At 39.1% G+C, this 22,390-nt stretch overlaps 1 protein-coding gene and 1 long non-coding RNA gene across 4 annotated transcripts in view; one reads left to right on the plus strand and one right to left on the minus strand.

Moving 5' to 3' along the window:
- LOC102077044 (Fc receptor-like protein 4) overlaps positions 1–22,390 on the minus strand; it is a 66,080-nt gene that overhangs the window by 1,488 nt on the left and 42,202 nt on the right. The window contains exons 1-5 of one of the 2 annotated variants that reach the window (XM_025903687.1): positions 3,088–3,275; positions 2,447–2,482; positions 490–750; positions 165–410; positions 1–89 (exon numbers count right to left, since the gene is read on the minus strand). The exon at positions 1–89 is cut by the window's left edge and continues 1,488 nt beyond it. In XM_025903687.1, coding sequence (XP_025759472.1) covers positions 1–89; positions 165–410; positions 490–750; positions 2,447–2,482; positions 3,088–3,118 — 663 coding nt within the window. In that variant the 5' untranslated portion in view covers positions 3,119–3,275. Of the gene's footprint in view, positions 90–164; positions 411–489; positions 751–2,446; positions 2,483–3,087; positions 3,276–22,390 lie in introns of those variants that run through there. The other variant, XM_025903686.1, reaches the window with a different exon arrangement.
- Positions 13,780–21,633, plus strand: LOC109194900 (uncharacterized). 2 transcript variants are annotated; one of them, XR_002056645.1, is made up of 4 exons: positions 13,780–13,798; positions 13,878–13,941; positions 14,853–14,929; positions 21,296–21,633. It is a non-coding gene; the product is annotated as an uncharacterized LOC109194900 (long non-coding RNA). The 2 variants fall into 2 exon arrangements; XR_002056646.1 differs by lacking the exon at positions 21,296–21,633 and adding an exon at positions 17,559–18,130.

Below are 22,390 nucleotides of genomic sequence, written 5' to 3' on the forward strand. Positions count from 1 at the left end.
AGCTCCAGATGTGGGCTGGACTGAAACTGTGCTCAAGGAAGATATGGGTGGTTTTGAAGCAGGAAGTGGAGCTTTGATTGCAGGTCTACCTACAGAGAGAATCCCACCTGTTCAGGTGAATACATAAATAAAATAAAAGGTGAAATCAGAGTGAAGCTCCTCACCTGTGACAGTGATCCAGCTGGATGGAGACTCTCCATGATCACTGATGTCACACTTGTAGAGGCCTTCATCAGACCTGGAAACATCCTGGATGGTCATGTGACCTGTAGGCTCTTTCCCAATGAAGACACCATCTTTGATGAAAGCAGCTGGGAGGTTGGAGGGAGTGGTCTTTGTTTTACAGAGCAGAGTGACGTCATCTCCCTCCATCACAGGGAGGACAGGACTCTGCAGGATCACTGATCCACCTCAACACAGAGACAAACTACAGCATTTCATCCATTTACACACAGCTTCATCAACACTAACTCCACACACTCAGCTTACCAGTGACTGTCAGGTTAACCATGTTACTGATGGGACCCTCTCTGGACTCACACCAGTAAACTCCACTGTCCAGTGGAAAGACATAACTGATGTTACAGGAAAAACCAGCTGGTATTCCCCACCGAACTCCACACTGAGTCCTCTGTTGTTTTCTTGTGTTTCTTGTCAGATTCCATCTCGTAGAGCTGTTGTCCTCACAGCTCAGAGACACAAAGTCTCCTTCGAAGAACTGAGATCGGTTGGGGCTCACAGTGAGATGAGCTGTGAAGGAGAGGAGAATACATCCTCCATATTTCTTAACAATTGTAAACCTTTTAAAACCACTAACCACTGTGATTGGCTCCTTCTCTGTATGACAGCTTGTGACTCCTAGCAGTGTGCAGGTAGTACAGTTCCTAAATTGTCAATTATTGACTTGGATTGACTTTTCGTTTTTCCAGATTGGTTTGCTGCTTTTTGGAACATCTGACATTCCCACTCAGTTGATTCAATGGGAGAGCATTGGAGCTCTATCTCCCTTGGCTGGCTTAACTTAATTAAATTTTATATATATAGCTTCAAAACACAACAGCAGTTGCCTCAATGCACTCAGGTGCACTTTGTACTCCGCTGCACAATTTCCAACTTTCCAGCTCAATCTCTCTGCCTATCAAATCAATATAAATTCATTTCTTCTTCTTTACTATCTAGCTGCTGGAAGAAGATGCAGAAAATTATTAATTAATTAATTACTTCAGCCAAGAGAGTGTCTGAGACAATCGCATTTACACCTTGAGATTAGTCATTTATATTACTTGTTATGAAACTCTTATAAAACTGGCCCTTTTATAATGGGAGTCTATGGAGATTGCCTCACTTTTGGAGCCAACCTCAAAAGGCCACTTCTCCCCTTGGCTGCATTAGTTATATTAATCTGATAGATTAGTTTGCCCATGTAAACATGGCATTTTTCACACATACAAAAAAAGTTAATCATGGAGTTCCATAGGAGTCCATACTGAGACCATCACTTTTCACTTTCTTGATGCTCCTAACAGGCACTATTATTAGAAAAAAGTGACTAAATTTCAAATTATACGCCAGTGGTACATGTTGTCATGTTACTGTGTTATATGCTATCATGGATTGTGTTTCTACGTAGTAACTATGTATATTTTTAAAATGTACTAAAATTAACTTAACAGTTAACATAAACTGGAGAACTTACATACTTTGTAATGATGCACAGAACAATACTCAAAAAAGAGAATCAGAAGAGCATTTTTACAGATGACCAACTCATTACATTTCCTGATCAACAAACTAGTTAGGATAGCTGTGCCTGTCAAGCACATGCTGCTTTCACTGTGACAAAACAACAATCAAGATACCGGGAAGTGGATTCTGCTCATTCGGACGCAGTGTTTTCAGTGGAAGAAACATGTCATCATGTGATAAAACAGCTCTTCAGTGAGAGCTGAGTTAGCTGGTTTTACCCAATCTTATTAGCATATTTGCATAATAGCTGAAACTAGCACCACTGCCTAAGGAAGAGCTCAGTTTCATGATTGTTAATATGCAAATCTAGATGCATCAAAACAAACACAGTTCTTCCAAGAATATCATCTTTTCTTGCAAAAAAGGCTCTGGATGTTTAGGGGTTAAAGTTGTACTGTCTGAGTGTGACATGAAAGTGGGACAGGATGTGATGTCTCTGAGTTTCACCACAACATGCAACAGTAAGGTGTTATCTGCTGGCCTGCAGTATATTGCACTTGAAATATGACCACAAATTGTTCCATTCATGTCACTACTTCTTTATTCTGGATCTAAAAATAATGCATTTTCATATGGAGTTAACTGCAGGCAAGATAAAATTCTGATCTATCCCAGCCTCTCTGAGCTCTCCTGAAGCACTTTACAGACTTTTCTTTTATTAGAGCTGCTGAGTTTCCAACTTTGACAGAAGTTTACTGACCTTGGTTTGTTGTGCAGATCAGTAATAAGGTCACAACTAAAGAGAAATGATACTCAGGTTAGTTTCAGGTTTTAGACTCAGGAAGGCATGCACAAAGCATTAAAAGCATGTTTAAAGTCACTAAATTCCGCTTTTAAATCTTTTAACTCCACACTATCGCAGATCAAATGCAGTGAAGAGTTGTTTGTTCGGCCTTTGACAGCTCGTCATGAACCTGTTCTACTTCACAGCAAATCTGCTTTATAAGTCATCTTTCAAAACTGGAAACACACTAGTTAAAAAACAATCTAAGCAGACAGAAGTGTTTTAATAACATCCTTTTTAAAAACATCAATTTAAAAAATACATTTTACATTAAAAACACAAAATGAAGCTAAAATGTAGCTTGGTTAGAGTTTGTGGTGACCTTAATATATTTTTTTAAGACTGTTGTTTCTTAAATTCTCTGTTTTAATGTTTTCAGACTTTGTCAAAGAATATCCTGGGAGCTGTGTACCAGAACATCTTAAATGGGTTAGGGTTAGTGGGTCAAATGTTATTGGAACCAAACTCAATTATCATAACTGGTACCCTAATTGAGGCAACAGAACTGCAGTGCAGATGTCAGCTAGTGTAGTATTAATTCAAAGTGCTGTACTTACAGAGCAGCCACAGCAGTAATATTGGTTCCATTCTTTCTCTTGGCGATTGACACTTTGATCATAGTCAAACGTCATAGTCACATCTCGTTGGACACTCCTCCTTCCTGATTCTGTGAGACACTGCGGTTTGGCTTTGCCCCCCTATAGCTTTATGAGAAATGTTCTTTTTCATAAGTCTATAAAGTGAGGCAATGCGAAATGCTTCTTTGTTTTACGAACCTGAAAGACCCAAACTACTCTTGTCATTATAGTCTTTGTTTTAATATTTATCCTAAAAAATAAACTAAAAACAAATAAACTACTTGTTTCTTTCCACTGTTTGTGATGTCAGTTCAGCTAAGAGGAAATGAGATGGAGGTGTTTTTTAACCTGAATCTGAGAGCCTCTCTCTGCTTTAACCACTAAAATGTGGTGAGACAACAAAAGGGTACAGCTTGTCTGGTTCAAACTGGTCAGCTGACCCACATTAAGCATCCTTTTTCTGTCTATTGTCACAAACCAGGCCCCTTAGTATCATTTAAAAAGCTATTTAAATGAAGAAATAAAACAGAAGCCTTACACAAACCATGGATTTTGCGGTCAGTACAAGCAGGGGTGTAGATAAGTGCATGGGTGGAATAATGGTGTACACAACATTTTGGGATGAGAACATGTTGGTGACTGAGCCCAGATGGCTTTTATAGAGCACTGGCACTAAGCCCAGTTCTTGCCCTTGTCATTAATTGGAAATGAGCTCCTCTACTCCTCTAATGCCTGCAAACGAGGCACAAAACAGAAAAACAAACAGGCTGACAGAAGGGCAACATGGAGTGGGTTGTCACACTATCCAAAGTTCTTGGGCAGTGGCGGTTATCCCAGCCTACTTCACGTTACTACACAATAAAGCCTGAAATAGCACTGACCAGAGCTAACACAGCTTAGAATCTCCATTTAACTTAACTTTTATATTGTCAGCCTGCTGGAGGAAGCTGAAGTACCTGACATAAATCCATGCAGGAATAGGTTGAACATGTGAGGTGGCAGTGTAAGCCACCGATTAAGCATGAGTAAAAGTAAAAATGATTTAAGATAAAGGTGCTCATCCTCCTGCTCATCTGGGGGAACATCAGCGGTTTCCCATCCAAGAGACATAATCTCTTAGGCGTGTCCTGTGTCCACCCCAGTGTCTCCTTCCTCTAGGACAGGCTCAGAACACCTTGCTCAGGAGACATCCCAGTCAGATGCCCAAACCATCTTAACTGGCTCATTTTCATGTGAAGAAGTAGGGGCTCTGCTGAGTCCCTCCACGAACTGCCACCTTATTGTTGTGGAGGGCTATTTATATGTTCAGGTGTACAGAACATACTGTACAGAGCTGTGGCTACAAGGTAGTTGATGCCTGTCTTGGTGGTATTCCCTGGATGGTGGACACAGGAGGCGAAGGGGAGAGGAGTCTGATGGGACATTGTTAACCTGTGGTACTCTGCAGGCAGCTGACAGGTACCAGCAGTGCCAAGCAGATTGTGGCTCTGACACCAGCTTTCAGTAACACAAAATTAGTATAGATTAGTTTAATATGAAAATGCATAATTTATCATATATATAAAAACAATATGTGATTTAAAAAATATGACATAACATGTAATCTTTAAAGTTGCAGCTTATCAAATGCTCAGCAGTCCTTACCTTTAAATCTAACCTCTTTTCTTCCTCTCCTGTCCTGTTATTCCCTTTTATGCTCACTTGTCTTCTGAAGGGCTAGCTAGATTCTGAAGTACCATGAACACAACTTACAGACACCTGCACTGCTAACCTAAAGTAACGAGCCGCTTTTAAAAATTTAAGAAGTAGAAAGTACAGATATTTAAAGATGTTGTGAATTAAAGTAAAACGTAGTCAGAAAAGAAACTAATAAAGTATAGATACCTAAAAATTCTACTTATTTACAGGAATTAAGTATTTGCACTTCGTTACTTCGTGTGTGTGTGTGTGTGTGTGTGTGTGTGTGTGTGTGTGTGTGTGTGTGTGTGTGTGTGTGTGCGCGCACGCATGTGTGCGTGCACATATCAGTTAAAAGTCTTAAGTGTTTGTGGCAGGATGTTTGCATCAAATGAAAGACCTAAAGTCAAAATATCCACTGTTTCCAGCGACATGTATTACCTAGACTTCTTTCTTTCAACAAATGGAAATTTCAGATTTCTCCTTATTAGGGGTTTAAATAAGAACCAGCCCAAGATTGGTGTAGAGTCAACAACCTGTCTCTGAATGTGGACAAAACAAAAGAGATGATTGTTGACTTCAGAAGAGCATGGAGAGATCACTGTCCACTTAACATAGATGGATCCTCCTTGGAGGTCATCAAGAGCACCAAATTCCTTGGTGTCCACCTGGCAGAGAACCTCTCCTGGTCCCTTAACACCAGCTCCATAACTAAGAAAGCCCAATAGCATCTCTACGTCCTGCAAAAGCTGAGAAAAGCCCTTCTCCCTCCGACCATTCTCACCACATTCTACAGAGTGACTATCTAGAGCAGGGGTCTCGAACTCCAGTCCTCAAGGGCCGCTGTCCTGAAACTTTTCCATGTGTCCCTGCTGCAAAACACCTGAATACAATTAGTAGGTCATTAGCAAGACTATAGAACTTGACTGCATGCTGTTCAAGTAAATGTAAGTGTTTGGAAGAATGTAATTCTAACAATACTTATATTGCACCATGTTCATTCAGTCATGAGCTGCTGTAACATGAATCAAATGGCTGAATTGCCACCTCAGCATGCAGTCAAGTTCTAAGGCTGCTGCTAATGCCTCTGTTTCTTTATGTTAATTTTTCATAAACTTTGAATGAGAATCAGAGTTTATGTTCATTACAGCAGCATGGTTAATGATGTAAGAACTGATGTCAGATCCAGGGGTGGGGCAGAGGGGTTTTAAAGTCCCAGAGTCCACCTGAGTCTGGCTGCTGTAAGCTGCTTGTGTTTCGGCAGCCACTTTGTGGTTTTTGTGTTCCCACTCTGGATCTGAAATGGACACCATGAGATGTTACTTGTGGTAAAGCAGGAGAGGTGTACAGTGTGTTTAACATTGTAAACTGTGCATTTTTTTTTTTACCTTGAACTTGATTTTTTTTAATTTGTTCTTTCAACTACAACTCACTTTTAACAGTGAAAAAACAAGAAGTGAAAATTAGAAGTGAAAGCTGAACATCCATCTGAGTCTTTTGTGTCTCCTTCCTCAAACCACTTCTGCTTTGGATTTTGGGGAAACTCTTTATGTCACATAGCTCCAGATTCAGCATTAATGAACTAAGGAAGGCTCTGGACTGTTGGAGTTGGACTGTTTTGTGCTACTATGTGAGATTTTCACATTTATCGTGAACAAGATCATTCCACATATGATTCTAATATTTTCACAAAGTAAAAAAAATACTATATTAATTTGTGACTTTATTTATTGTGTTTTTGTGTCTCTTTTTGGGCAAATTCATGAAATGCAAACCTAAGATGCGGGGAGGTAGAGGGTCTGAAGTGATGTAAAGCTTAGATTAGCTGCTAAACACCTGTGGGGCAGACATTTGTTTGATTACAGATCAACTTTATAGAACTTGAACACATGAGCTTCATTTGTATGAAGGTTTACAATGTTGACACACTCGGTTTAGCTCAGGTTATCACTGACTGAGTGATATATATAAACTTATTTAAACTAAAATGTATTTAATTAAATAAGATTATTAATAAAGTGTAAAGTGCATTACACTCAAAAGGGAGAAAATCTGCCAATATTCTTGACTTTAACTACTTTAATTTCATATATATAACATCATATATGTGTGTGTGTGTGTGTGTGTGTACATATACATATATATATATATATATATATATACATATATATATATATATGTATATGTACACATATATATATGTGTATATATATATATGTGTATATACATATATATATGTATGTATATATATATGTATATATATATATGTATATATATATGCATATATATGAAGAGTGAAGCTGAGGGACCCGGAGATGAAGGATGGAGACGTTTCTCTGATCCTGAACAACGTCACGTTTAATGACACTGGGATGTATGAGTGTCACGTAGCAGTGAGGAACCCTGTGCGAAGTAAAAGAGTTCACACTGAGATCAGTCATTTCATTGAGCTCAGTGTCACAGGTGAGTTTGTGGAGCTCAAAATCAGCTCCCATGTCATAAAAACCCCAAAACATAAAAGCGTGAAATTACAAACTAAAAATCTAATGACTGATTATTTGTTACTTGGCAAATAGACAAACAAAAGCCAGTGAGCTAAAACTCATCCACAGTTTCTTCTGCTCACTTCTTTTAGTGTTAAGTCTAAAGGGGAGAGTCATTAGCATGCTGCTAACTCAGATACTAAACATTAAACAACTCTTGAAATTCTCTGACAGCTGATGTTCGCTCTGCAGGTGAAACAGATGAAAAGATGTTGCAGCAGCGACTCGTGGAAAGTGAAGCTGGAAACATGCAGGATGTTGGAGACGTAGTAACTCCAACTGTTATAATGGTTGTTTGTTTTGTTGCGGTTGCTGTTATTGTTGTTGGTTTTCTGACATTATTCATATTTAAAAGAAATATGAAGCAGCTTCCAGTCCAGAGTAATACAGAGGCAGTCGATTTAACATGTCCAGAAATATGATTTTTTAGAAAGAAAATTTACAGATTTGATGAACTAAGATTGATAGCGACTTTGCAAGGCAGCTAAGCAAAATGGACTGGTTTGGTTTAAAAGTGAAAAATAAGAAATAAAAAGCTGTTCTGTGGTTATCAAAAACATCTGAAAACTCTTTAAATAAACAGCAAATTCAGTCTGGAGCTTCTCACTGTGGTATAGCAGCGCTAACCGCTGCACCACTGTCAGAGCCTGACTTATGAGAATAATTACTAAACATGGAGCTCACACTAGAACAGAAACAAAATTTGTATGTGGACAACAAGAAAGGTCTATGAAAAAATAATACTTCTGTAATAGTAGTGGATGGAATACTTTGATGATCTTCTCAATCCCACTGACAGGCCTTCTGTGAAAGAAGCGGGGTGCAGGGATGAGGGGGATAACTTGCCCATGACTGGGGGTGAGGTTGATGAGGCAGACTGGGATCAGAATTTGGATTTACAAGTTCCGGAACTGAACAGAAAATACAAATAATAAAAAAGAAAATTCTGGAAAAAAAATCACAAAAAATGTTTCCGATTGGTGCTAAAAAAGGAATATTCTGATTGTAAGAGTTACTGAATTGTGCAATAACTTGTTTGTTGTTTTTGTGCTGTCATCAGTCTGTGTTTGATGTTGATCCAGGATAATGTGAACCAACAATCCTTGTATCCTCACGAGAGTTTGCACAAAGCCGTATGGTGCTGTTTAATAACAAATGTGTGTTTAGCTCAGTGTCAGTGTCCTTTGCACGAGTGGTCAACTGCTGCTTTGAACTCTTTTGATCTTTTTTTTGTGAACGCTGTATACTGGTTTGTTCTGGTTTTTTGTCCATCTGTTGTGTAGTAACTGTTCACCTGCACATCTGCCCCAATTACCAGTATGAGGTTCAGAAATGTCTTGGCCATCAAATTATTAATTAATATTTTTTTTAATAAAAAAGGATAAAAACTGAAAAAGGAAACATGAAATGTGTCACAACTTTCTTTCAGATACAAATTTAGCTCACTCGAGCTTTTAATTAACTCTTTAAATTCAATCAAGTAAAAAAAAAAAACCTTCACACACTCACTGAAATAGAACATATGACATGATGTACAAACAGGGTAAGTGTGTGATTTTTGCAGACCTGCTAACTGTCAGGGACATTTCTGATGCTGTGAAGAGAAACAGGTATGTGTGGCTTTCAGAGCGAGAGGATGATGATGTTAGGTGAACACCCACAACATCTGTGGACCATCTGTGAGGGTGACCAAATCCCGTCTGATCCTCATTTGTGCTGCAGGAGCCATAATGCTTTAATTCAAAGCAGGTCACACAAGAACCTCACACAAGAACCTCACACAAGAACCTCAGACTATAGAGAAATGCCCCAGTTCCCTAAACTCAACAACCTCCAAAACTAAATCGAAATAAATTTCTGTTTCTGTAACATTTAACAGAAATAAATCCTCTTATGAAACTGTCCTGAAATATTACCTGACAAAGCACAACTCAGACTGAGGAGACGTACAACATCAGTGGAGCACTAGAGGCAGCACTGACTGCACGGAGCAACAGACTGGCTACAGGACAAGAAGAGACGATCACAAAGCACTAAAAGCTAACACAGGAGCCTGATTACCACCGCAGGGGTGAAAACAATATAGTGGAGAGCTGCTTCCTCATCCAGCCTTCAAATACTGCAGCTAAAGACGGAGCCCACCTGGAACTCAGAACAGCCACGACTCTTCTGTCATATGAAAGAACTTGAAAACCACGATGATCTCTGAGCCATAAGTTAAAGTAATTCAGAATCTACTTCTGTAATATAATCAGATTTTAACTCCCATGAATGCAGCTGAAGCTGTAAAAGGGAGAAACAACACTTGTGTTTACAGAGTGAAACACTATCAGAGGCTCAGGTGAGATGATCTCAAGTAAAGCAGAAGAAAATATAACGTACAGCTCACAAAGGGCAGTTTGTTACTCTTCATTACGTAAAAGGTTTTACTTCTGAGAAAATGTTAACAGATCATTTTATTTTATTTATTTATTTTTGAGGGAGTCTGGTATAAGCAATAACTGCATTGATTCTGAAATAGGGTGAGACTATTTGCAGTATAGAGTGACACTTTGAATAATCATGTTTGGTTTGAGTGATCATGTCCTGCATTGAATGGGGAAGTTTGTATGACTCATTATTGTTTATATTAATGTGACACTTTTATGCTTCTGTGGTTAATCAAGGGGAGTTGTGAGCTGTAACAGATGTAACGTTCTCTCTCTTTTTCTTTCATAATAAGTTTGGGTGTAGGTGACGCCTCTGCATTGTCTCCAAACTGTTGTCACAGATGAATTGTCCCAAGGTCCTCCTGATTTCATTTCTAATTCCTGCATCTACAGATGAGTGAAACTGGATTTTTTTTATACATTTATTTAGTATAATTCAGAATAATCTTGTAAACTTGTTGATTTTTGTCTGCTTTTTTTTTTTTGTTCGCACAGATCAAATAGTCAAAATATGATTTCCTTTTTCTTTTCTCCATTTTTATAGATGTTGGATAGAGATCAGACAAAAATAAGCAGTGCAGATCAGTGAGGTGGAAAACGCCTACACACCCATAACTGTCTGCAGTTCTTTGCAATATTGTGTTGCTGCAGTGAAACGAACAAACAAATCTATCATATCTATCTATAGCTCATCAGTCCATTTTTACAAGAGACGTTGTGTAGTCGGGAAAGGCATGCTATTACTTGTGTTAATCTAAAGTTGTTCTGAATGTTTCTAACAGATGGGGAGAAGTTTGCCCTTTAAAGTGGGCGATCGTGGCTCAAGAGTTGGGTGTTCGTCTTGTAATCGGAAGGTTGCCGGTTCGAACCCCGCTCGGACAGTCTCGGTCGTTGTGTCCTTGGGCAAGACACTTTACCCTACCGCCTACTGGTGAAGGCCAGAGGGGCCGATGGCGCAATATGGCAGCCTCACTTCTGTCAGTCTGCCCCAGGGCAGCTGTGGCTACAACTGTCGCTTGCCTCCACCAGTGTGTGAATGTGAGAGTGAATGAATAGTGGTATTGTAAAGCGCTTTGAGGGGTCCCGAAAAGCGCTATATAAATGCAATCCATTATTAAAGTGTGCTAAACATTGCATTTTAAATTTAACTTTGATTTTTCCTATAACAACTCAGTTTTAATAGCTCTAGAAATTCAGAAACAGAAGTAAAAACAAATTTGGCCTTTTTTCGCCACTTTATAGGAAATTCCCTGACACGAGTACGGATATAAAAAAAACGAATAAAGGTCATCTCCATGAAGGTTTGACCTGTAAATGCGGCTCCCAGCTCTGCTCAAAATATAACTGACTCATGGAGTCAGTTATAATTATTACTAATTTTACCACATGTGATGTTGGCTGCTGCTAACTCAGCTTAAGGAACTTCTGTGGACAGTCATCAGTCATCCCCCAAACTTCAAGAAAAAGACCATTTCTGTTTGGTTTATTATTTCTTTGTAACGATGCTTCTTCAAAAAAAAATCTTATACTGTTGGAAAGTCTGTTAAATTCCCTTAGCAACAGAGTTGAGTATTTGGGTCGAGCCCATGAAAAACTTACTAAATCTTGTCTGTCTGGTGTGAGTTTGATCATTGTTATCACTGAAATGAGTCGCTCACTGACTGTTTTTGATTCAGTTACAGTTTTCTTTCAGTCAGTCTGCCCAGTTTTGCAAACTATTAGATATAAACAACTGGGAGGACATCTTGTTAGGACGGACTGACTCCATCCTTCCCTTCACTGTGTTTGTGTTTGTTTTGAATGCCGATATTTTTATGACTTACTACTGGTGAAATTAATGTGACTTTTTTTTTTTTTTTTTTGCTTCTGTGGTTGCTGAGATGAGATTTATGAGATGTTATGATGCAATAATCTCTGTCTCTCTGTCTGTTTCTCTTCTCTGCGTATAAAAGGTTTCTGTTCCCTGTCAACATCTTTCAGTGTAGGTGAAGCCTCTGCAGTGTCTCAAAGCTGTGGACACGGATTCTCTCAAGTTCCTCCTGATTTTATCCCTAATTTCTGTATCTACACGTGAGTGAAACTGAATTTGTTTGTATTTTTATTCCTACAAAAATAAAAAGAAACTGATGAGTAAAAAGGGTTAAACAGTGGTTAATAAGTATCATTCAGAGTGATCTGTTTAACATGTGAAATGTTAATTTTTGTGTATTATTTGGAGCAGCAAAGGTTGCGGCCAAATAACCCATAATATGACTTCCTCTTTTCCTGAATCACTTTTTATTGATCTTGGATGAAGAGTCTCGAGTTAATACACTGCAGTGTTTGATAATGAGTGGATGTTGTAGACTCTACTCCAGGGGTCGGCAACCTTTCTGATGATGAGTGCCATCTAAAATTTCCTCAGAAGTCAGAGTGCCATATGATTGCATTAGCAATAAATGTAATAACGCTCTATATTGACAGTTACACACTATATAGAACAACTTTATAGAATTATATTTGTTTGCAGATGTTGGCAGCTATCAGCGAATAGTTATCAGCTATATTTGAAACAAAAAAAGACACTTTTTATCCATAACTGCAAATGAACTTTACAACAGAAAATTCAAATGCTATTTATGGTCTCCTCACAACAATGATAAGAAAAATAAACTGGCCCAATATGGCATGTTTGTTAATACAGAGATACACATGTTAATGTGATCTCTGGTCTCCCACTCAGAGACACAGGTCTCCAAGCGTCCAGCATTCAGACGGCTACCTGAGGACACTCTTCGTGTGAGAAAACCTGCTCACACAGATATGTAGAGCCAAATACTGTCAATAAGGCCTCTGCAATGTTCTGAAGACAGTTAAACTTGTCAGGTAGTGATGTCCAGCACATGAAAATGTAAGCTCCATGAACACGCACAGCTGTGGATTCCAGCTGCGTTCGTAGTTCTGCAAACTTTGACCCCCACAGAGTCGAGGTTTTCAGTTCAATCAGCTGCATTTCGATGTCCTCTGTGTCCAGCCAGTTAATGCGAGACAAATCCAGCTGCTCATTAAAGATTTCTGGTTTGATGAGAAAAGAAAAAATTGGTCCATACACCTGAAAGTCCCTAAAACTCATTGTGTATTCTGTCTCGAGTCAACGGATGTATCCGTGTATTTCCGTGGTGCTGATGCTGCGCTGAGCGGAGAGCTCCTGAAGCTTTTGAAGTGTCGGAATGTGGAAATTTCAACATCGCTCGAAAAAACTGCCAGCTAGCAACGCCCCTCTCACCAGTAGGCTAAGTTATTTTAGCCAATTACAAGTTGAATCTGGTAGTTGGGGTTGTTAGCTAAGATACCGTCATTAAGAAGTGGCACAACTAATGTGTCTATGTGAGCTAATTTGTGATGTGCACCGCTGGCCCAGCCATATATTTTTAATGACCCTTCTCAGATTAATTCACTGCGTGTCGTGCCCAGGGCTGGACTGGGACAAAAAATCTGCCCGGGCATTTTGACTAGAGACCGACCCACCAGGTATTAAAGCCATAAAGCCTTTGAATGAAAACAAAAGCTGTTGTGACAGTGATGTACACTGTCTTGTTGGTATATGTATGATTTCTATACATTTTAGATCAGATAAAAACTTTAGTTGTAAGATTCAGATAATTATTTATTAAAAGCGAGACATTTTAAATGACATTAAGAAAGAAAAGTATTTCTTTCATGATTAAAATCAGTTTCATGACTGAAGTAGCAACAGGAGAGGGAGGGGGAGAGAATGAGAGAAGAAGAGGCAGCTGTGAAGTGTAAAGACGCAGAATAAATCCAGCTTTGTGTCTTTTTTTCATCCTAGCTGAAGTACGGGACAAACTGTGTTCCTTCTCAGCTCAAAACGAAACGCGTAATATTTTCTCTGAATGCGGGACGATTCCATTTTTTACGGGATGGTTGGAAACTCTAATAATTAACTGTAATGGAGAAGGCTTTAGGACCCAGGGGACCCAATGGAGGGTATAAAAGAGGAAGTAGCAGCAGGTGCTCTTCATTCTACAGCAGAGGTTCGAGGTACATGCTGTTTTTCTTTTAGTGCTTTTTTTTAATTTGTTGAATTGTATTTGATGTGTATTGTATTTGGTGTTTTTAGTAGTGATTTTAGAAGATAAGCCAAGATAAGCCAGGTGTGCAGCAATCACAGTTGTCTGCTGGAGGTATGTTAACTTAATATATTTGACATTAAAAAAAAAAAAAAGTATATTTATGCACTATAATCTAATTTATATTGTATTGCCTCCTGCAGGACAGGCTGCACATGTGAATTTGTCACTGTTTTTTCCTCCTTCTCTTTTTTTATTGCGTTTTTCTCTTAAGTTTGTTTTAGAGTAGGGTCACCTTTTAAAACTGTTTTTATTTCCAATGGGCTGGTGCAATATTAGTCGGGCAATGTGCAATCCCTGAGCTGGGCTCTTACCTTAGGGGAATTAGGTCTTTTAGAGGTGCTCCGTGTGGATTTGCAGTGAATAAGTTTTATTAAGAGTGATTTTAGTGCCACCGATTATTGCCTGAACTAAAACACTTAGTGCATGCGATAAGTGTTCTGTTGGGCTCGTATTTATTTGGGGTGGATTTTTCTTTTAAAGCAACGAGCATCTGGGACCACCGGGGTAGAGCAAGCCCCCAGGTGATAATTGCATTGCTCGCAGGTTGCACCAATAAGACTATATTGTGGTCGTTAGTGACCTTTTTTCATTTTGCTGTTTTAGCCCTTTTGCAAACCCTTTGTGTGTTCTTTTAAAATAATAAATTTTAACGTGTCTGACTGATATTGACCCCCTTGTCCCGTTTGTTCTGGGCTCGTTCCTGTAAGAGCTTTGGGCCTGAAAGTCTGCACGAGTAGTATAGAGGCCCTTAGCGGTTACTCGGTGGCTTTTACTCGCTACATAACCTTATGAATAAAATATAGTAGAATAGAAAAGTCTTGTTTTTAATTATTATATCGCCTTCTTTTGACTGTGACTATGTTGCAAGAGGAAAACTTGCTGTGATGATGCTCTTGCTCATGGTGTTTGAGAACTACTAACATCCTGGCATAACCACATCTTCCCTCTGTGACTCCTAACAGCTTTCAGCTGCCTTTCCTGCTCCACTGTCTCCATCCACTTATCCTCCTATCTTTGTCTCTAATTGTTGCATCTCCTGGTGAGTGAAAACATGTTTTTATTTTCACTAACATTATTTAAAGTATAGAGTCATTCATTAAACTCAAGTGTTTAATGATGAAACTGCAGATGCTGTTGACACTGCTGCAGATTGTGGGAAGGGTTTAGTTGCTTTTGTAATAGCATGTTCAGAGTTTTGTAAATGCAGTTGTGGGGCGATATCTGATCAGAAAACAAAAAGCAGTGCAGATAATTTGTGTGGAAACCTGTGATTTTCAGGCTTATGTTCAGCTCTCATATCACTGAAGTGTCTGCATAACAGGTTAAGGACTCCTAAGTGAAATAGTGATCATATTTAAGCAAAAAGTAATTATTATTATGAAGGCTACAAAGTCCTAGTGTCACCTGAATAAATACTGTAAGATGCTGATATTTCAATCTTCATTGATGTGTTCCTTGAATTGCTGAATGTTGAGAATAAACATTTAAAGACTGAAAACATGTGCATGACATTCACAGAGATCCTGTTGAAGTCAGTCTTTCTAACTGTGGCCTGTAGGGAGACCGGGGATAGTTGTAACGTGGGTCAGTTGTAACACTTCCAATTTCTCCAATCAGGGCTAAGTTTCAAATGATGTGATTCATCCTGTGCGTGCCCAATTCAGTTCTGCTATCACATGTGAAAAATCAGCACAATTTGTCAAACACAGACAATTTAACACACAAAAAAGTAATTTGTATGACAAAAAGTAAGTTTTTCTACTTTATTTCAATTTCTAATAGCATTATCTGCTTTGCAGTTAAACTCACAAATAACATAATTTAAGTTTGATATGTCTATGGGGATATATTCTGTGTAGGTCTTTAGGCTAAAAAGCCATTGGCTGTAATGTTAGCTAGTTCATGGCTATAGGAGTCTGGGTCAGTTGTAACAGCAACAGTCTGGGTTAGTTGTAACAATAATGCAGATGTTACAACTTACCACACTATTACTTTAACTTATATTAAACAAGTTGGGGCAACGACATCAGCAGAGGGAGGTTCACTGGTCGCCTTTGTATATGCGGTTAATGCCATTGGCAACACAATTCCTCCACTGTTTGTGTTCCCACACATACATTATGCAGACCACTGTGTCAGAGATGGACCAGTAGGAAGTATTGGTAGTGGAAATAAATCAGGATGGGTGCAAGAAACAGATTTCCTCATTTTTCTGAAGCACTTTGCAAACCACACCAAGGTAAGCCATGATAAAAAGTAATGGAATTGCGATGCTGATGAACAACTACATTTTTTTCAGCTTCATTGTTATGTTCAAAAGTTGGTGCAAGAGTTGTAGGTTACGATGCCCACTGAGCCAATGAGGCCAAACTCAAGGAAGCAGAGGTGTGGACTCGAGTCACATGACTTGGACTCGAGTCAGACTCGAGTCATTAATTTTATGACTTTAGACTTGACTTGAAAAAAGGTTGTAAGACTTGTGACTTGACTTGGACTTTTACACCAGTGACTTGGGACTTGAACTGGACTTGAACCTGTTTACTTGAAAAGACTTGACATTTTTACCCAAATCTAAAATTTAACATACATATTATATAAAAAGTGCGGACCATTAATTCACTTTATTCATTCATTCTTACTACACTCCGTATGTATGTGAGCGTGGGCTGTAGCACAGCCAATCAAATTAACCAGATTTTAAAAAAACAAAAACGCTTGAGCCAAAAATGCTCCCAAGAGTAATTTCTTTCGGGTACATAAACTACGAAGTAGTCAACAAAAAACGAAATGCAACATGCAAAACATGCAAGAAGAGAATCACAGACGGAGATGGAACAACTTCCAACTTTGTCTGACATTTGAAGTTGCATTAAGAACGGTAGGTGGTGCTTTTTTTTTTTTTTTTTCTTTTTCTTTTTTTTTGCTACGATGAGACAGCTGACTTAGCTAACTTCATCTTATTAGCAAATGTTCTCCGGGCTACGTTGATGATACTGTTTGGCTTTAACAGGTATGATATGTTTGTCATGCTATTTAAATCCGGTCCTACAAGCGCATCCAAGAATAACATGCAACTTGTTAGCTCAGAATTGTCGGTGAATGGTGAGCAGGGTCCGTTTCAGAAAGTGGGTTCTGTAGCTGTACTCAGTCTCTCTCAGTCTCCTCCCCATCATTAACCCCGTAGATTTAACCCAGTTTGAACTGACAAATATTTATTTTACCATCACATCACAATTCAAAATCACTGTGTTTAATTTGCAATTAGTGTATGGTCGTGTTTAACTTTTGCATGTCTGAGCCTACGAAAAATTTTTTTGGTTAGAAAATCTGGCCCACCTTAGTGTGTAATTGAGTAGTCCTGCTATACATGGCCTTCTGTCATTTATGTCAATACATCAAATAAAATACTTATGTTATTAGCTGTTGTTTATTTGCAAAGGTCAGTTATTCTTAACAGGGATGCTAAACATTGCTTATTAGAACTGTATGCAGAGTTTTGAGAAAAGTGTTTTAATATTTTTTTTTTTTATATTTATTGTCTGAAAACTATGAGGGTTTAATTGTTAATATTTATTTAGGATTATTAGGATCAACTTAAAGTCAAATGCAATTCATGAATGGCTGTAATGGAATTTCTGACATGAGTCTAATATGCTTACCTCTATCAGATTTGAAGAATACCAGATGAAAAAGAGGATCACAAATGAACCTCAACAGCCTTCCATATCACAGTTTATGGACACTTGTGCCGGACAGTACAGCATGACTCATCCACAGCAGAAAGCTATCACGAATGCATTATTAAGTGACTTGATTATTGGTTGCAACCTGCCCCTTTCTATTGTGGAAAACAAGAATTTTCGGCACTTTCTGACGGTAGTTGACAGAAAATACAGCCCGGTATGTCGCAGAACAATTATATCAAAAACAGAGAACCTTGCTGCTGAGAAACGTTCAATGTTAAGAACTCAGTTGAGCGAGACTGATCATGTTTCAGTCACTGTGGACATTTGGTCAGACCGAAGGATGAGGGGTTTCCTTGGTATCATAGTGCACTGGATACAGAAAGAGACAGAGGATGCAGCTAAAATCCAAACTGCTGGCCTTTGACCGCTTCAAAGGATTACACACTGGTGAAAGAATCTGTGAGAAATTTGAAGCTATATGTGACGAATACAACATCAAAGATAAACTAGACTATATTATTAGTGACAATGCTGCCAATATGCGGAAAGCATTCACTGTGCTTCCCCACTGAGCAAGGTGAGGAACATGATGATGATGATGGTGATCATCTTGACGACCCAGAGCTCTGGCACGACTTAACCTTGGAAGATCAGGAAACAGTAGGTGCTGCTATGGCAAAGACACAGCGCCTGCAGTGTTTTGCGCACACACTTCAGCTGGTGGTGAGAGATGGTTTGTCAGAGACCAAAGTGGCATCTCCTTCACTTTCAAAGTTATCTAAGCTCAGCTCTCTACTGCACACAAGCACAACATTTAAAGATGTGTTTGAAGCTGAATTTGGTGAACAGAAAGCGATCCCTGCTGCTGTAATCACAAGATGGAATTCAACACTGAGACAAGTAAAGGCAGTTCTCCAATGTGAACATCTAAAACTCTGTGCTGTTCTTGAAATGGCTGGGCACAAGGAGTTATTATTCACAACACGAGAGTGGAACCTGTTGAAGGAGATGGTGGACATATTGAAGCCTTTTGGAGAAGCAACAGATTTGACACAAGGTGAGAAAATAGTCACGATCAGTGCTGTTGTTCCATCCGTGCTGTCCCTCAATCACCACCTTGAGAAACTGAAGCCTCAAGTCCGTTTCCTGAATGGTCTGGTCAGGAGCCTCCAAGCATCTTTGAACAAAAGATTTCTTGGAATCTTTATCAGTGTGCGAATGGCTAGAGCTGAAGATGGGATCACTGCCCCCTTTTCAGATCCAGTGTACCTTAAAGCAGCTGCTTTGGATCCAGCATTTTCTCTGTTGTGGGTGGAACACCATGTGTTGGGCAGTTGTGACATAAAGACAGAGGTGACACAAAAAGTTAAAGGTAAAGATTGAATATAGTTTATATTTTTTCTGTATTTTTTTTGTCTAAAATTGTAATATAGGCTCTTTTGCTGTTGTTAATTTGTTTTGCCAGATCTGATCCTGCAAGATGCGGCAGATCCTGCAAAGTCAGAGCAACCTGTGACTCCTGGTGAGGAACACCAAGAGGCCTGTGAAGATGGAGGACTCTTTGCTGCTTACTGTAAGAGGCAGAAGAAGGATGTGGGGAAGAGTCCAGCTCTACAGCTAAGTCACTACCTGGATATTGCTGATGGACAGAGCGCCCTCTTGTTCTGGGCAATGAACATGCAGACTCTTCCTTCTCTGTTTCATGTGGCCACCAGAGTTTTAGCAGTACCTGCATGTAGTGCTCCTGTGGAGCGAGATTTCAGCTATGGTGGCATCATTCTACGGCCTCATCGTGCACAAATGACTGACAGACTTTTGGCCAATTTGGTCTTTTGCAAATGCAATGCAGAATAGTTAACTGAAATAACTTAAAGTGCACATTCTTGTTCATTGTTCATATGAACAAGAGTGTGTGTGTGTGTGTGTGTGTGTGTGTGTGTGTGTGTGTGCGCGCGCGTGTGCGTGCGTGCGTGCATGCGTACGTTCGCGTGCGTGCGTGCACGTGCGTCTACGTGTGTGTATGTGTTTTTTTTTTTGTTTTTTTTTGTTTTTTCCCTCTGTCACTCACACGGACACATACAAACACACATGTTCACACAGACTAGATGAGAGAGAGAGAGAGGACAAGCTAATCACACTGCACAAAATTTACTGCGATGGTTCATTGTTTTGTACATAAGGAAATCTCAGCACTCTTTGTTTCAGCAGGAAGTTCTGCTTTTGCATTTTTTACTGAATGTTTATTCTGTGAGTTTGTAATTTAGAGGAAGACTATTCTTGCAGCAAAGTTTAATTGAGCTGTACATTATAAAGGTGCAATTTCAGAATTTGTGCATATTTTGTAAGTTGTTTCATCAGGTGTTGAGATAAATACAGATTTAAAAAAGAACACATGGTCTATTATTTACATCTAACATATAACTGCAACATTCTTTTTTTTTTTTTTTTTTTTTTTTTTTTTTTTTTTTTTTTTTACAAAGACTTGAAAGGACTTGAAATTCAAAGTTTTGGACTTGGGACTTGACTTGAAAGTTGTCTGTTTGACTTACGACTTGACTCTGACTTGCTTGACTTTACTTGAGACTTGACTTGTGACTTGAGGATAAAGACTTGAGACTTGCAAAACAATGACTTGGTCCCACCTCTGCAAGGAAGACCAACCAAAATTAATGAAATATTCAGTTGCAGAAAATTTCATCATTTGTCTTTTTTGGGGGGTTGGAATATGTTCAAAAGCTAGATTTCTGCATTCTGTCACACACACACACACACACAGCTACATAAATGGCTCTAAGTGCATTCATGTGTTGAATAAAAAAGATTACATGTTAATGTTTTGTTAGTACCCTTATTTCATTGTGTTACATTTCACCCCAGGATATGTTACAACTAACCCAGACTATGGGGTTAATTGTAACATTTCACTCTTTGTGTTTGAGACCATACCATGCAATGGGTAATTGTGCTGCAGAGAAAATAGCTGCACTATTTAATAGCAGAGACATGTAAATACTTTGCATTAAATTTTCAATCCACTACCTTAAAAGAGCTCCAATATACAGACAGAAATGTCAAAAATGTTACAACTATCCCCCTGGCACATTACTGCCCTTTATCAAGTTGAAACAAGAAGCTGTAGACTTCAGCCTTGTAGGGAATTCTGATGTAGATGATCAGGTTCATACACATGGGTATAAATTTGATGCTCTGAATCCTTTCTATTCCTTTTATTTGGCTAATGGTGTTTTTCACTCTGAAACTGTGATGCTTAATGAAAAACGGAATCAGAACAGAATGAGCAACATCAGACATGCAGTCAAAGTAAAAGTGAGATCTAGTTTAAATGTTGTTTGCACTGCAGAATGTTTCAAGATGATGCAAAGGATGAAATAGTGTAGTAGAGTCAGAGGGGGATATATGCACCCTGTTTACAACAGCCAAAACAGAAAAACATCTGAGCTAAATACATTATATCACTGAACAGCTCAAATAAACAGTTCAGTAAAAATGGTACAGCAGCTTCTCACCTGTAGCATGTTAGTCCTGCTTCTTTTCAATCAGCTGGTCTGATGGTCAGTTTGTAGAACATCAGTGTACCAGAGTCTTTACTCTCTCTGGTTTAGTTCAGCAGAGCTCAGGTATGTAGCGCCTCACTCTGATTGGCTGCTGTGCTGAATGTTTCCTTTAATGTCTCTGTTCTGTGTCGTTTCCTCTTTTAGACCAGACAAACATCACAGCTGAGTCTGGGCAGAACATCTCGCTGCCATGTCGAGCTCCAACTAATAATAAGCAGATCTTGGCTGTTCAGTGGAGCAGAGCTGACCTGAAGCGAGAATATGTGCTTTTGTACAGAGATGAGGTTTTTGTTCCAGACAACCAGCATCCAGCTTTTGAGAACCGGGTGGATCTGCAGGACAGACAGATGAAGGATGGAGACGTGTCTCTGATCCTGAAAAATGTGACGATTAATGACACTGGAACATACGAGTGTCACGTCTTCAGGAGAGGAACAAACCACAGGATTAGAACAATCAGCCTGAGTGTTGTTTCTCCATGTGAGTCATTAAAGGGTAGATTTTGTGGTCAAAGGCTTTGATATTAAGTTGTTTTTATGGTGCATTTTCTTTTACTTCATAATACACAGTAATAGTATAAGTCATCACCTGACTGACAGCTGATGTCTCACTTCTGTCCAATCTGCATGTCCACCACACACAGCAGATGGAGAGGAGGGTGGTGGAGTCAGCAGAGGACACTTTGGACTGGTGGCTGCTCTGTCTGCTTTTGTTGTGATCATCGCTGTGATCTCCAAGAAACAGAAGAAGAAGAATACTCCCACTTCCTCCCCATCTTGAGGAACTAGCTTATATCTCTCTGGTCTGAAACAGACAACTGGGAACTTTTCTGTGAGAGCAGAAGAACAACCAGAGTCTGACATTAAAGTGATGAAGACCAGCAGAAGGCTGACATGTCTTCTTCAGCTCTTCCTCAGCAGAGGAAAGATTTCTTTATATTCCAGAGAAATTGTTCGCACTACACAAACAATACTGGCACATCTTTTCTATGAAGGAGTTGGTCTCCACATATTAGACTTATCATCACTGCAATGTTTCTGTGAAAACCATTAACCTCCTAAGACCCAAACACTTCCATGGCATGCATTTTTAATTTCTCTTTGATATTTGGGCTGATTGGGACCTAATGACCTAAGTTCATTGAAAGGTTGTATGTCTATGTATGGAATGGCTGAAAACACACACACAGAATACAGACGCTGATGTTGTTCAGATGTGCCTGCTTAAGACTGTCACGTG

This window comes from Oreochromis niloticus, linkage group LG16, assembly GCF_001858045.2.
Source record: "Oreochromis niloticus isolate F11D_XX linkage group LG16, O_niloticus_UMD_NMBU, whole genome shotgun sequence".
NCBI classification, from domain to species: Eukaryota; Metazoa; Chordata; class Actinopteri; order Cichliformes; family Cichlidae; genus Oreochromis; species Oreochromis niloticus.